The 12,864-nt window shown below is 48.5% G+C and overlaps 1 protein-coding gene across 1 annotated transcript in view; it reads left to right on the top strand.

Annotated features, from left to right (window-relative positions):
- LOC135518142 (electrogenic sodium bicarbonate cotransporter 4-like) overlaps positions 1–12,864 on the top strand; it is a 49,676-nt gene that overhangs the window by 27,522 nt on the left and 9,290 nt on the right. The window contains exons 12-21 of the mRNA XM_064943059.1: positions 2,612–2,786; positions 3,030–3,163; positions 6,362–6,542; positions 6,692–6,782; positions 7,696–7,754; positions 7,990–8,181; positions 8,507–8,620; positions 8,915–9,028; positions 11,796–11,957; positions 12,180–12,358. Coding sequence (XP_064799131.1) covers positions 2,612–2,786; positions 3,030–3,163; positions 6,362–6,542; positions 6,692–6,782; positions 7,696–7,754; positions 7,990–8,181; positions 8,507–8,620; positions 8,915–9,028; positions 11,796–11,957; positions 12,180–12,358 — 1,401 coding nt within the window. The remainder of the gene's footprint in view (positions 1–2,611; positions 2,787–3,029; positions 3,164–6,361; positions 6,543–6,691; positions 6,783–7,695; positions 7,755–7,989; positions 8,182–8,506; positions 8,621–8,914; positions 9,029–11,795; positions 11,958–12,179; positions 12,359–12,864) is intronic.

The following is a 12,864-nucleotide window of genomic DNA, read 5'->3' as shown; positions in this document are numbered from 1 at the left end:
GACCTGGGAGCGATGGGAGAACTGGGAGCGATGGGAGACCTGGGAGCGATGGGAGAACTGGGTGAACTGGGAGCAATGGGAGAACTGGGAGAACTGTGAGCGATGGGAGAACTGGGAGAACTGGGAGCAATGAGAGAACTGGGAGAACTGGTAGCGATGGGAGAACTGGGAGAACGGGGAGCAATGGGAGAACTGGGAGAACTGGGAGCAATGGGAGAACTGGGAGCAATGGGAGAACTGGGAGCAATGGGAGAACTGGGAGTGATGGAAGAACTGGGAGAACTGAGAAAACTGGGAGAATTGGGATCGATGGGAGAACTGGGAGAGCTGAAAGAACTGAGAGAACTGAGAGAACTGGGAGAACAGGGAGCGATGGGAGAACTGGGAGAACTGGGAGTGATGGGAGAACTGGGAGCGATGAGAGAACTGGGAGTGATGGGAGAACTGGGAGCGATGGGAGAACTGAGAGAACTGGGAGAACTGGGGGAACTGGGAGAACTGGAAGAACTGAGAGAACTGGGAACGATGGGAGAACTGGGAGAACTGGGGGCATTGGGAGAACTGGGAGAACTGGGAGAACTGGGAGAACTGGGAGAACTGGGAGAACCGGGAGCGATGGGTGAACTGAGAGAACTGGGAGAACTGGGAGAACTGAGAGAACTGGGAGAACTGGGAGAACTGGGAGCGATGGGAGAACTGGGAGAACTGGGAGTGATGGGAGAACTGGGAGCGATGAGAGAACTGGGAGTGATGGGAGAACTGGGAGCGATGGGAGAACTGAGAGAACTGGGAGAACTGGGGGAACTGGGAGAACTGGAAGAACTGAGAGAACTGGGAACGATGGGAGAACTGGGAGAACTGGGGGCATTGGGAGAACTGGGAGAACTGGGGGCATTGGGAGAACTGGGAGAACTGGGAGAACTGGCAGCGTTGGGAGAACTAGGAGAACTGGTAGCGATGGGAGAACTGGTAGCGATGGGAGAACTGGAAGAACTGGGAGAACTGGGAGCGATGGGAGAACTGGGAGCGATTTGAGAACTGGGAGCGATTGGAGAACTGGGAGAACGGGGAGCAATGGGAGAACTGGGAGAACTGGGAGCAATGGGAGAACTGGGAGCAATGGGAGAACTGGGAGTGATGGAAGAACTGGGAGAACTGAGAAAACTGGGAGAATTGGGATCGATGGGAGAACTGGGAGAGCTGAAAGAACTGAGAGAACTGAGAGAACTGGGAGAACAGGGAGCGATGGGAGAACTGGGAGAACAGAGAGAACTGGGAGAACCGGGAGCGATGGGAGAACTGTGAGAACTGAGAAAACTGGGAGAACTGGGAGAACTGAGAGAACTGGGAGAACTGGAAGAACTGAGAGACCTGGAAGAACTGGGAGAACTGGGAGAACTGGGAGCGATGGGAGAACTGGGAGAGCTGGAAGAACTGAGAGAACTGGGAGAACTGGGAGAACTGGGAGAACTGAGAGACCTGGGAGAACAGGGAGCGATGGGAGAACTGAGAGAACTGGGAGAACTGGGAGAACTGGGAGAACCGGGAGCGATGGGTGAACTGAGAGAACTGGGAGAACTGGGAGAACTGAGAGAACTGGGAGAACTGGGAGAACTGGGAGCGATGGGAGAACTGAGAGAACTGGGAGAACTGGGAGAACTGAGAGAACTGGGAGAACTGGGAGAACTGGGAGCGATGGGAGAACTGGGAGAACTGGGAGTGATGGGAGAACTGGGAGCGATGAGAGAACTGGGAGTGATGGGAGAACTGGGAGTGATGGGAGAACTGAGAGAACTGGGAGAACTGGGGGAACTGGGAGAACTGGAAGAACTGAGAGAACTGGGAACGATGGGAGAACTGGGAGAACTGGGGGCATTGGGAGAACTGGGAGAACTGGGAGAACTGGCAGCGTTGGGAGAACTAGGAGAACTGGTAGCGATGGGAGAACTGGTAGCGATGGGAGAACTGGAAGAACTGGGAGAACTGGGAGCGATGGGAGAACTGGGAGCGATTTGAGAACTGGGAGCGATTGGAGAGGGGCTGTGTGGTGCATTACTCCTGATTTTGTGGATTTTGACTCAGTTCAATGTAAAAGTACAGTCAGCGATATGACGTAGATCAGTGCCGCCTCTGCCTATTTGCAGACTACGTGCTGCGCGTACTGTCCCCGACAGCTAGGGGGCCCCCGACAAAAACAAAATTACATTTAGGAAGTTTATCAATTATACTGACAAGATGGTTGAGTGACCGCTCTAACAATGGAAATACATGTACACAAAGATGGAAGGCAGACAAGAGGAGACGAGATCAGGTGGGGCCATTCTAGCCAATGAGAGGGCAGATACACGTGTGAACAGGCACAACTCCGATATAAAGTTTTTATATTTTAAGTTGCCAAAATGCCACATGCATCCACTTATACCATTGCTTTTATAACAACAGTGGTGCTGCTTGTGGCAATGGCATTTTGCTGAACCTACCTTTCATACAACTTATTTATCCTTCATTATGCTATCCCTCAAGGGGACTCCAACCCTGACTCCAGCCTGCTTTCAGGCTGCTTTCAGAGTCTATGAGAGTGGATGGAGTCACCTCTGTGTGCGTTCCCCAGGTTCTGTGGAGGCCTGTGGCTGGACATTAAGAGGAAGGTTCCGTGGATCCTTAGTGATTTCTCCCAGGGATTCCACATCCAGTCCATCTCTGCTGTGCTGTTCATCTATCTGGGCTGCATCACCAACGCCATCACCTTCGGAGGCCTGCTGGGAGATGCCACAGACAACTACCAGGTATATATATATATATATATACACACACACACACACACACACACACACACACACACACACACACACACACACACACACACACACACACACACACACACACACACACACACACACACACACACACACACACACACACACACACACGCACACACACTTGTCTTATATCCTACTCTCTCTCTCTCCCCTTCCCCCTTTCTCCCTCAACCCCCCCCCCCCCCCACACACTCTTGCTCTCTGTGCCAGGGTGTGATGGAGAGTTTCCTAGGTACAGCGTTAGCAGGTACAGTGTTCTGTCTGTTAGGAGGTCAACCTCTCATCATCCTCAGTTCCACTGGACCCATCCTCATCTTTGAGAAACTGCTCTATGAGTTCTGCAAGTGAGCCATACGCACACACACACACACACACACACACACACACACACACACACACACACACACACACACACACACACACACACACACACACACACACACACACACACACACACACACACACACACACACACACACACACACACACACACACACACACTGTCGGATACTTGTTTCATGCACTTTTATTTAATTATTTTATTTTATTTACCCTTTATTAACTAGGAAAGTCAGTTAAGAACAAATTCTTATTTACAATGACAGCCTACCAAAGGCAAAGGTCCTCCTCTGGGGACGGGGGCTGGGATAAAAAAATAAAAAATAAATACAGTATAAATATAGGACAAACCACACATCACAACAACAGAGACACAACACTATATAAAGAGACACCTAAGACAATAACATAGCAAGGCAGCAACACATGACAACACAGCATGGTAGCAACACAAGATAACAACAACATGGTAGCAACACAACATGGTTGCAGCACAAAACATGGTGCAAACATTATTGGGCACAGACAACAGCACAAAGGTCAAGACGGTAGAGACAACAGTACATCACACAAAGCAGCCACAACTGTCAGTAAGAGTTTCCATGATTGAGTCTTTGAATGAAGAGTGAGATAAAACTACCCAGTTTGAGTGTTTGTTGCAGCTCGTTCCAGTCGCTAGCTGCAGCTTCCTGAAAAGAGGAGCGACCCAGGAATGTGTGTGCTTTGGGAACCTTTAACAGAATGTGACTGGCAGAATGGGTGTTGTATGTGGAGGATGAGGGCTGCAGCAGATATCTCAGATGGGTTTTATAAATAAGCATCAACCAGTGGGTCTTGCGACAGGTATACAGAGATGGATCAGTTTACAGAGGAGTATAGAGTGCAGTGATGTGTCCTATAAGGAGCATTGGTGGCAAAACTGATGGCCGAATGATAAAGAACATCTAGCTGCTCGAGAGCACCCTCTATAAATTATGTCTCTGTAATCTAGCATGGGTAGGATGGTCATCTGAATAAGGGTTAGTTTGGCAGCTGAGGTGAAAGAGGAGAGATTACGATAGAGGAAACCAAGTCTAGATTTAACTTTAGCCTGCAGCTTTGATATGTGCTGAGAGAAGGACAGTGTATCGTCTAGCCATACTCCCAAGTACTTGTATGAGGTGACTACCTCAAGCTCTAAACCCTCAGAGGTAGTAATCACAGCTGTGGGAGGAGGGGCATTCTTCTTACCAAACCACATGACCTTTGTTTTGGAGATGTTCTAAACAAGGTTAAGGGCAGAGAAAGATTTTTGGACACTAAGAAAGCTTTGTTGTATAACATTTAACACAAAATCTGGGGAGGGGCCAGCTGAGTATAAGACTGTATCATCTGCGTATAAATGGATGAGAGAGCTTCCTGCTGCCTGAGCTATGTTGTTGATGTAAATTGAGAAGCATGGGGCCTAGGATCGAGCCTTGGGGTACTCCCTTGGTGACATGCAGTAACTGAGACAGCAGACTGTCTGACTTTATACACTGCACTCTTTGAGAGAGGTAGTTAAGTTAAAACGTGTTCACGCTACACGTTCCCCAAGGGCACCCCCCCCCCCCCCCCGCTCAACTCAAAAAGTGGAGCACAGAATGCAAAAATATTCTTAGAAATATTTAACCTCCACACATTAACAAGTCCAATAGCTCAAATGAAAGATAAACGCCTTGTTCATCTACCCAGCGAGTCAGATTTCTCAAATGTTTTACAGCGAAAACATAGCACATATGTATGTCAAACCACCACAAAGACACAGACGATATGTAGCCATTTTGTCGAACAAAAGATGCAATCACAAACGCAGGATTAAAAGAAAAATAATTCACTAACCTTTTGAAAATTTTCATCAGATGACAGTAATAGAACATGTTACACAGTACATTTATGTTTTTTTCAATAATATGCCATTTATATCCATAAATCTCCGTTTACATTGACACCATGTTCAGAAAATGCTAAAAAATGTCCGGAGAAATTATAGATAGCTCCGCCACATAACGCCAGATAACAGCAATACACATCATAAGCTTTGACTAAATATACATGTTCTACATATAGTTAGAAAGATACACTGCTTCTTAATGCAATCGCTTTGTCACATTTATTTTTAACGTTACAGAAATCGTTCACTATTCAATAATCTGAGACGGCGCTCAGACATAAGCAATATTTCTCTGCTATGTTGGAGTCAACAGAAACACAAAATTACAACATAAATATTCCCTTACCTTTGATGGTCTTCGATCAGAATGTAGTGGAAGGAGTCATACTTACCCAATACATCGTTTGGTTTCAAGTCATGTGTCTTTGTATTAGCATATGCGACAAGTTCCAGCTGAAATGCATCCAAAATGACTTCTGGTCCCGAACAGTTGCGCATCAAAACTTCAAAATTACATATTATATGTCAACTAAACTGGTCAAACTAAGTGCAGAATCAAGCTTTAGGATGTTATTAACGTACAAAACAATTCTCAATTCAACCGGACAATCTGACTTCTTCTCATGCAAGTTGGAACAAAGGGAGCTCTGTGCCCAACGCGCGCCCGAAAGCGCATGTATTTTCTCCCGACACTCACTATTTTGCCTGCCAAAGGGTCAAAGCTCGCGGGATTTGCACAATTAAACGCTCTACTGATAGAGGACATCTCGCGGAAGACATAGAAACTGTTCCCAGATCCATAGCTGGTTGGGAAGGGTGGGGGCGATGACGTCAAAGTTGCCCCAACTTTCTGGATGACAAAACTAGTTTGGGAGATTGGCTGCCCTGTGAGTTCTGCTATACTTACAGACATAATTCAAACGGTTTTAGAAGCTTTAGAGTGTTTTCTATTCAATAATTATTATTATATGCATATATTAGCAATTTTGGACAGATTTTCTTTCAGTTTACTATGGGCACGCAATTCATCCAAAGGGGGCAGTATTGTCCCGAGCCTTAACAGGTTTTAACAAACTAGCCCAAAAACCCCTAAGAGACACCAATACTCCTTAGCCGGCCCACAAGAATAGAAGTGTCTACCGTATCAAAAGCTTTGGCCAAGTCAATAAAAATATCAGCACACTATTGCTTAGAATCAAGGGCAATGGTGACATGATTGAGGACCTTTAAGGATCCTTAACTTAGTTCCTTTCTTCTGATACTGACTGGGTAGTGTGTATCTGTGTCCCAGGTCTAACACTATAGATTATATGGAGCTGCGTCTGTGGATTGGTCTCCACTCCTGTCTGCAGTGTCTGATCCTGGTCGCCACGGACGCCAGTTACATCATCAAATACATCACGCGCTTCACTGAGGAGGGCTTCTCCAGCCTCATCTCCTTCATCTTCATCTCTGATGCCATTAAGAAGATGGTGGGGTTACACACACACACACACACACACACACACACACACACACACACACACACACACACACACACACACACACACACACACACACACACACACACACACACACACACACACAATGTCTTAACTGCCTATGTAACGTGTAACTACAGGTGGGATCCTTCAAGTACTACCCTATCAACCGTGGCTTCAAGCCTGACTACGTTACCTCATACAAGTGTGAATGTATCGCACCAGACCAGGGTGAGCCTTTCTCCTCCTCTCCCTCCTCCTTCTCCTCCACTCTCTCTCCCTCCTCCTTCTCCCCTTTTTATTCTCCCTCCTACTTCTACTGTACTTCCTCTCCCTCCTCCTCTCTCCTCCTTCTCCTCCTCTCCCCTCCTTCTACTCTTCCTCCTCTCCCTCATCCTTCTACTGCTCTTCCTCTCCCTCCTCCTCCTCTACCTCTCCCTCCTCCTTCTCCTCCTCTTCCCTTATACTCTTCCTCCTCTCCCTCATCCTTCTACTGCTCTTCCTCTCCCTCCTCATTCTACTGCTCTTCCTCTCCCTCCTCCCCTCTCTCCTCCTTCTCCTCCTCTCTCTCCTCCTTCTCCTCCTCTCCCTCTCCCACCTCCTTATACTCTTCTTCCTCACCCTCCTCCTTCTACTGATCCTCCTCTCCCTCGTCATTCTCTTTTGGGAGCTTTACTAGACCTCACACATGAAGTGTACTATTGCCATCTGCAGGACAGTTTAAGGAGTGCACATCCTTGACAGCCCTATAATTTGGTAAGTGTATAAACTACTGTCTGTGTTCTCTTTCCTAACTACTGTAACTGATGTGTGTGCTGTCTGTTTCTACCTCTCTGTCTCTGTCTCTCTCTCTTTCTGTTTCTGCCTTTGTCTCTCTCTGTCTCTCTGTCTATGTCTCTCACTCTCTCTGTCTCTCTCTGTTTCTGTCTCTTTCTCTATGTCTCTCTCTCTGTTTTCTCTCTCTCTGCCTGTCTCTCTCTCTGTTTCTGCCGCTCTATCTATCTCTCGCTGGCTGCTATCTGAGTGAGTATACCTCGACAGCTACAGCATGCTACAAACCTGTCTTGTTACCATGAAACTGGCATCATGTAATCTAGCTGGGGCACCTGACGTCTCTCTATCCCTGTCTCTCTTTCTCTAACAGCCGCTGCAACGGGTTTGAATGTTTCAGTTCCACTAGCGGACGATAACATGACTGATTTGGTAAGTGGCTTGGGATCTAACAATCTACAGGGACAGTCTGCATGTGGTCCAAATAGACTTAACATAGTAGAACTTACCATAGTCACAGGACTTAGTGGCAGGTTTCTACACTAGCAGCCCTGTGCTGTCTGTCCGCTTCCATGTCCGCACTACTCTGTATTCTCTCTTCCTTTGTTATTCTACTCTTTCTCTCTATCTCTCTATTCTCTCCACCCCCACCCCACCCCCTCTGTAGTATAACATAACAGGTCTGGACTGGAGTCAGCTGAGTAAGAAGGAGTGTGTGAAGTATGGCGGAGCCCTGTTGGGAAACACCTGTAAGTACGTCCCTGACCTGGCCCTCATGTCCTTCATCCTGTTCTTCGGGACCTACTCCATGACCGTCTCACTCAAGAAGTTCAAGACCAGCCGGTACTTCCCCACCATGGTGAGACACAGAGGGCCATAGAACATGAGACATGGGATGCAGGGGACAGAGGGCATGGGGGACATACGGGACAGAGGACACAGAGGACACAGAGGACACAAGGGTACATAGGAGACATGGGACTTGTGGAAACAGGGACACAGGGGGCAGAGGACACGTGGACAGAGGACACAGGGGGACCTTTATGTTTTTTGAGTGATGGGTCAGAAGCTTAAACTGAACTCCTTCCCTTTTCTTGGCTGCCAACTACCCCTCTCCCGTACCCCCCCCCCCCCCCCTCCTGTCCTTCCTGTCCATGCCCCTCCTCTTCCTGTCTGTGCTCCAGTGCCGCTCCCTGATTGGTGATTTCTCGATCATCATCTCAATCCTGGTATTCTGTGGGATAGACTGCCTGTTAGGGCTGGAGACACCCAAACTGTATGTGCCCACTGAAATCAAGGCCCTCTCGTCCCCTCATCCCTCGCTCCATCTCTCCATCTCTCTCGTTTTTCCTATTTCTCTCCCTCTTTATCTCTCCCTTCTTCCTGAAATGATTAGGAATAAAACTTCACTTTTCAAGTGAGTGATATTGAGACATTAACATACTGACACTTTCTTCTCTGTTTTATTTCATCTCTCTCTCCTGGTTGTGTATTTGTTTTGTACCTTTGTCTCTCCATCTCTACCACCCCTCTGTTTGTCTGTCTGTTTCCCTTTTTGTTTCTTGTCTGTCTGTGTGTGTGGGCGGGCCTAGCTGAGGAAGCTGATCAGTGATTTCTCCATCTTCATGTCAATCATGACATTTGTGGGTCTGGATATGCTTGTAGGGCTGGACACACCCAAACTAATCGTACCCACAGAGTTTAAGGTATTTCTAACCATTAACCCAATATGTGTGTGTGTGTGTGTGATTCACAGATGCATGCATTCTGTAATTCAATCTCTGTTTGTAGGTGTATGTCTGTGAGTTGTGTGTGTCTTTTTGTCAGATTTAGTGACGCATGTAGTTTTGATTTGACTGTGTAAACTGCATGGTTGATGTGCATGTTTTTAGCACCACACAGGGCTTAGTGCAAGAGGACAACAGTGTCTCATTGTGACTCAAATCAAATTCTATTTTAATTGGCACATGCTTCGTAAACAACAGGTGTAGACTGACAGTAAAATGCTTACTTACTGGTCCTTTTCCAATAATTAAAGATAAAGATACATTTTGTTAAATATAAATATAAATAAATGTTAAATATAAATAGCGGCATGAGGAATACATAGCTAATAACAATAATAAGTCAAAATAAGATGGCAGAGAGCTCAGCCCCAGTGATGCAGCTGTACAACTTTGTGAGGACCTGGTGGCCCGTGACAAATATTTTCAGCCTCCTGAGGAGGAAGAGGCGCTGCCATGGCCTCTTCACAACTGTGTGGCCCATTTTAATTCCTTAGTGATGTGGACACCGAGGATCTTGAAGCTCTCGACCTGCTCTACTACAGCCCCATAGATCTGGATGGGGGCGTGCTCGGCCCTCCGTTTCCTGTAGTCCACGATCAGCTCCTTTGTCATGCTGACATTGAGGGAGAGATTGTTGTCCCTATAGGCTGCCTCATCGTTGTCAGTGATCAGTTCTACCACTGTCGTGTCCACAAACGGTGCTGAAGTCATGCGCAGCCACATAGTCGAGTGTAACGGCTGTCGTGGGGTGAAAAAGGTCAGGACCAAGGTGCAGCGTGGTATGTGTTCATCTTTATTCATGAATTGAACACTGAATGAAAAAACAACAAAAGAGAATGAACGAAACCGAAACAGTTCTGTCTGGTACAGAATACAAAAACAGAAAACAACTACCCACAAACACAGGTGGGAACAGGCTACCTAAGTATGGTTCTCAATCAGAGACAACGATTGACAGCTGCCTCTGATTGGGAACCATACCAGGCCAAACACATAGAAATACAACATACAGAACAAAACATAGAATGCCCACCCCAACTCACGCCCTGACCACACCAAAACAGAGACATAAAAAAAGGAACTAAGGTCAGGACGTGACAGTACCCCCCCAAAGGTGCGGACTCCAGCGGCAAAACCTGAACCTATAGGGGAGGGTCTGGGTGGGCATTTCACCGCGGTGGCGGCTCTGGTGCGGGATGTAGTCTTAGTCTTGGCCCACTTAGGTGGCGCCTCTGGAGTGGCGACCTTCCCCGCCGACTCCGAACGAACTGGGGACCCTTACCGCGGGCCCCAAACAGGAGTGAGACTCTGGAGGCGCAGGACAGGCGGGAGACTCTAGCGGTGCCGGACTGACGGGTGGCTCTGGCACCTCCGGACTGACGGGCGGCTCTGGCAGCTCCGGACTGATGGGCGGCTCGGGCAGCTCCGGACTGACTGGTGGCTCTGGCAGCTCCGGACAGACGGGCGGCTCTGGCAGCTCTGGACTGACGGGCGGCTCAGGCAGCTCCGGACAGACGGGCGGCTCTGGCAGCTCCGGACAGACGGGCGGCTCTGGCAGCTCCGGACAGGAGGGGAGACATACAGGCGGCCTCCTCCTTGGCCGAGGCACTGGATGCACTGGGCCGTGGAGGCGCACTGGAGGTCTCGAGCAACGAGCCTGCACAACCTGTCCTAGCTGGATACCCCCTGTAGCCCGGCAAGTGCGGAGAGTTGGAACAGGGCGCACTGGGCTGTGCTGGCGAACCGGGGGCACTGTGCGTAGGGCTGGTGGCGTATAACCCGGGCCGGGGAGACGCACTGGATACCAGATGTGCTGAGCCGGCATCATCCCTCCTGGCTCGATACCCACTCTAGCCCGGCCGATTCGAGGAGCTGCGATGTAGCACACCGGGCTATGCGTGCGCACTGGGGACACTGTGCCCTTCACTGCATAACACGGTGCCTGCCCGGTCACTCTCTCGCCACGGTAAGCACGGGTAGTTGGCTCAGGTCTCCTACCTGACTCCGCCAATCTCCCTGTGTGCCGCCCCCCCCAAAAAAAATCTGGGGCTGCCTCTCGTGCACGTTACCTCGAGCCTATTCCTTGTAGTGTCTCTGCTCCGCTCTAGCTGCCTCCAGCTCCTCTTTCGGACGGCGTTACTCTCCCGGCTGTGCCCAGGGTCCCTTGCCGTCCAATATTTCCTCCCATGTCCAGGAGTCCATTACACGCTGCTTGGTCCTTTGGTGGTGGGTAGTTCTTTAACGGCTGTCGTGGGGTGAAGAAGCTGAGGAACAGGCTACCTAAGTATGGTTCTCAATCAGAGACAACGATTGACAGCTGCCTCTGATTGGGAACCATACCAGGCCAAACACATAGAAATACAACACACAGAACAAAACAGAATGAAAAACATAGAATTCCCACCCCAACTCACGTCCTGACCAAACCAAAATAGAGACATAAAAAAGGAACTAAGGTCATGAAGTGGCATCGAGGGTGAACAGGGAGTACAGGAGCGGAATAAGCACACACCCTTGAGGGACCCCCGTGTGGATGGTCAGTGTGGTGGATGTGTTGGGGGTGGCCCATCAGGAAGTCCAGGACACAGTTGCATAGGCACTGTTCAGTCCCAGGGTCCTGACTTTAGTGATGAGCTTGCAGGGTGAATAAAATTTAAGTAAGTGTGTGTGTGTGTGTGTTGTGTAGCCGACGCGTCCAGACCGTGGCTGGTTGGTGATGCCGTTTGGTAAGAACCCGTGGTGGGTGTACGTGGCCAGCGCCGTTCCTGCTCTCCTGGTCACCATCCTCATCTTCATGGACCAACAGATCAGCGCCGTCATCGTCAACCGCAAAGAGAACAAACTCAAGGTACAGTACGACCGCAATTGTAACACAACAGAACACAGAAACATACTTACTTACTTACTCGTTATGAGTCTTCTAAAAAAAATATTAACATAATGTCAATCTAAACACAACCATTCAACAACCATTCTATACGCATAAACACAACAGCAAAACAGAAAACAAACTGCAGATAAAAACTCTTGAACGTTACCTCACCCCACCTTTTCTCTTCCCCTCCAACAGAAAGGTTGTGGGTACCATCTGGACCTGTTCTGGGTGGGTATTCTGATGGCAGTGTGTTCCTTCCTGGGTCTGCCCTGGTATGTGGCTGCCACTGTCATCTCCATTGCCCACATCGACTCTCTGAAGATGGAGAGTGAGTCCAGCGCCCCAGGAGAGCAGCCCCAGTTCCTGGGAGTCAGGTAAGGAGAGGTTGGGGGAGGGGTTAGGGGTGTGAGTGAGTGTGTGTGGGGGAGCTTAACATTGTTGTCATGTATTGCTCACCAGGTGCCCTTAGAGAGATCCTCAATGAGCCTGACACCTTGATAAGCTAATTTCCTGACGATGGCTCACCGTCCTTTGTACTTGGCGACTTCAACCTACCAACTCTTTCTTTCCCGTTCCTTACCTCTTTTTACCTCACTCTTTCCCAGTCCTTTCCCACTCATAAGTCAGGCTGTTTGCTTACTAATCTCACTGCCACCCCCCTCCAGGTCTCTGATCACTACTTTTCTGTCTCCCTCTCCTCCAACCCTAGCCAGACACCTAATTAATCAGAATATTGCTGGTCTGCAGTGGTGTAAAGTACTTAAGTAAAAATACTTTAAAGTACTAGTTAAGTCGTTTTGGGGTGTATCTGTACTTTACTTTACTATTTTTTATTTTTTACAACTTTTACTCACTACATTCTTAAAGAAAATAATGTACT

Source organism: Oncorhynchus masou, chromosome 28 (assembly GCF_036934945.1).
Source record: "Oncorhynchus masou masou isolate Uvic2021 chromosome 28, UVic_Omas_1.1, whole genome shotgun sequence".
NCBI classification, from domain to species: Eukaryota; Metazoa; Chordata; class Actinopteri; order Salmoniformes; family Salmonidae; genus Oncorhynchus; species Oncorhynchus masou.
The sequence above is the reverse complement of the archived record's forward strand: the minus strand, read 5'-3'. Positions and strand labels throughout refer to the sequence as shown.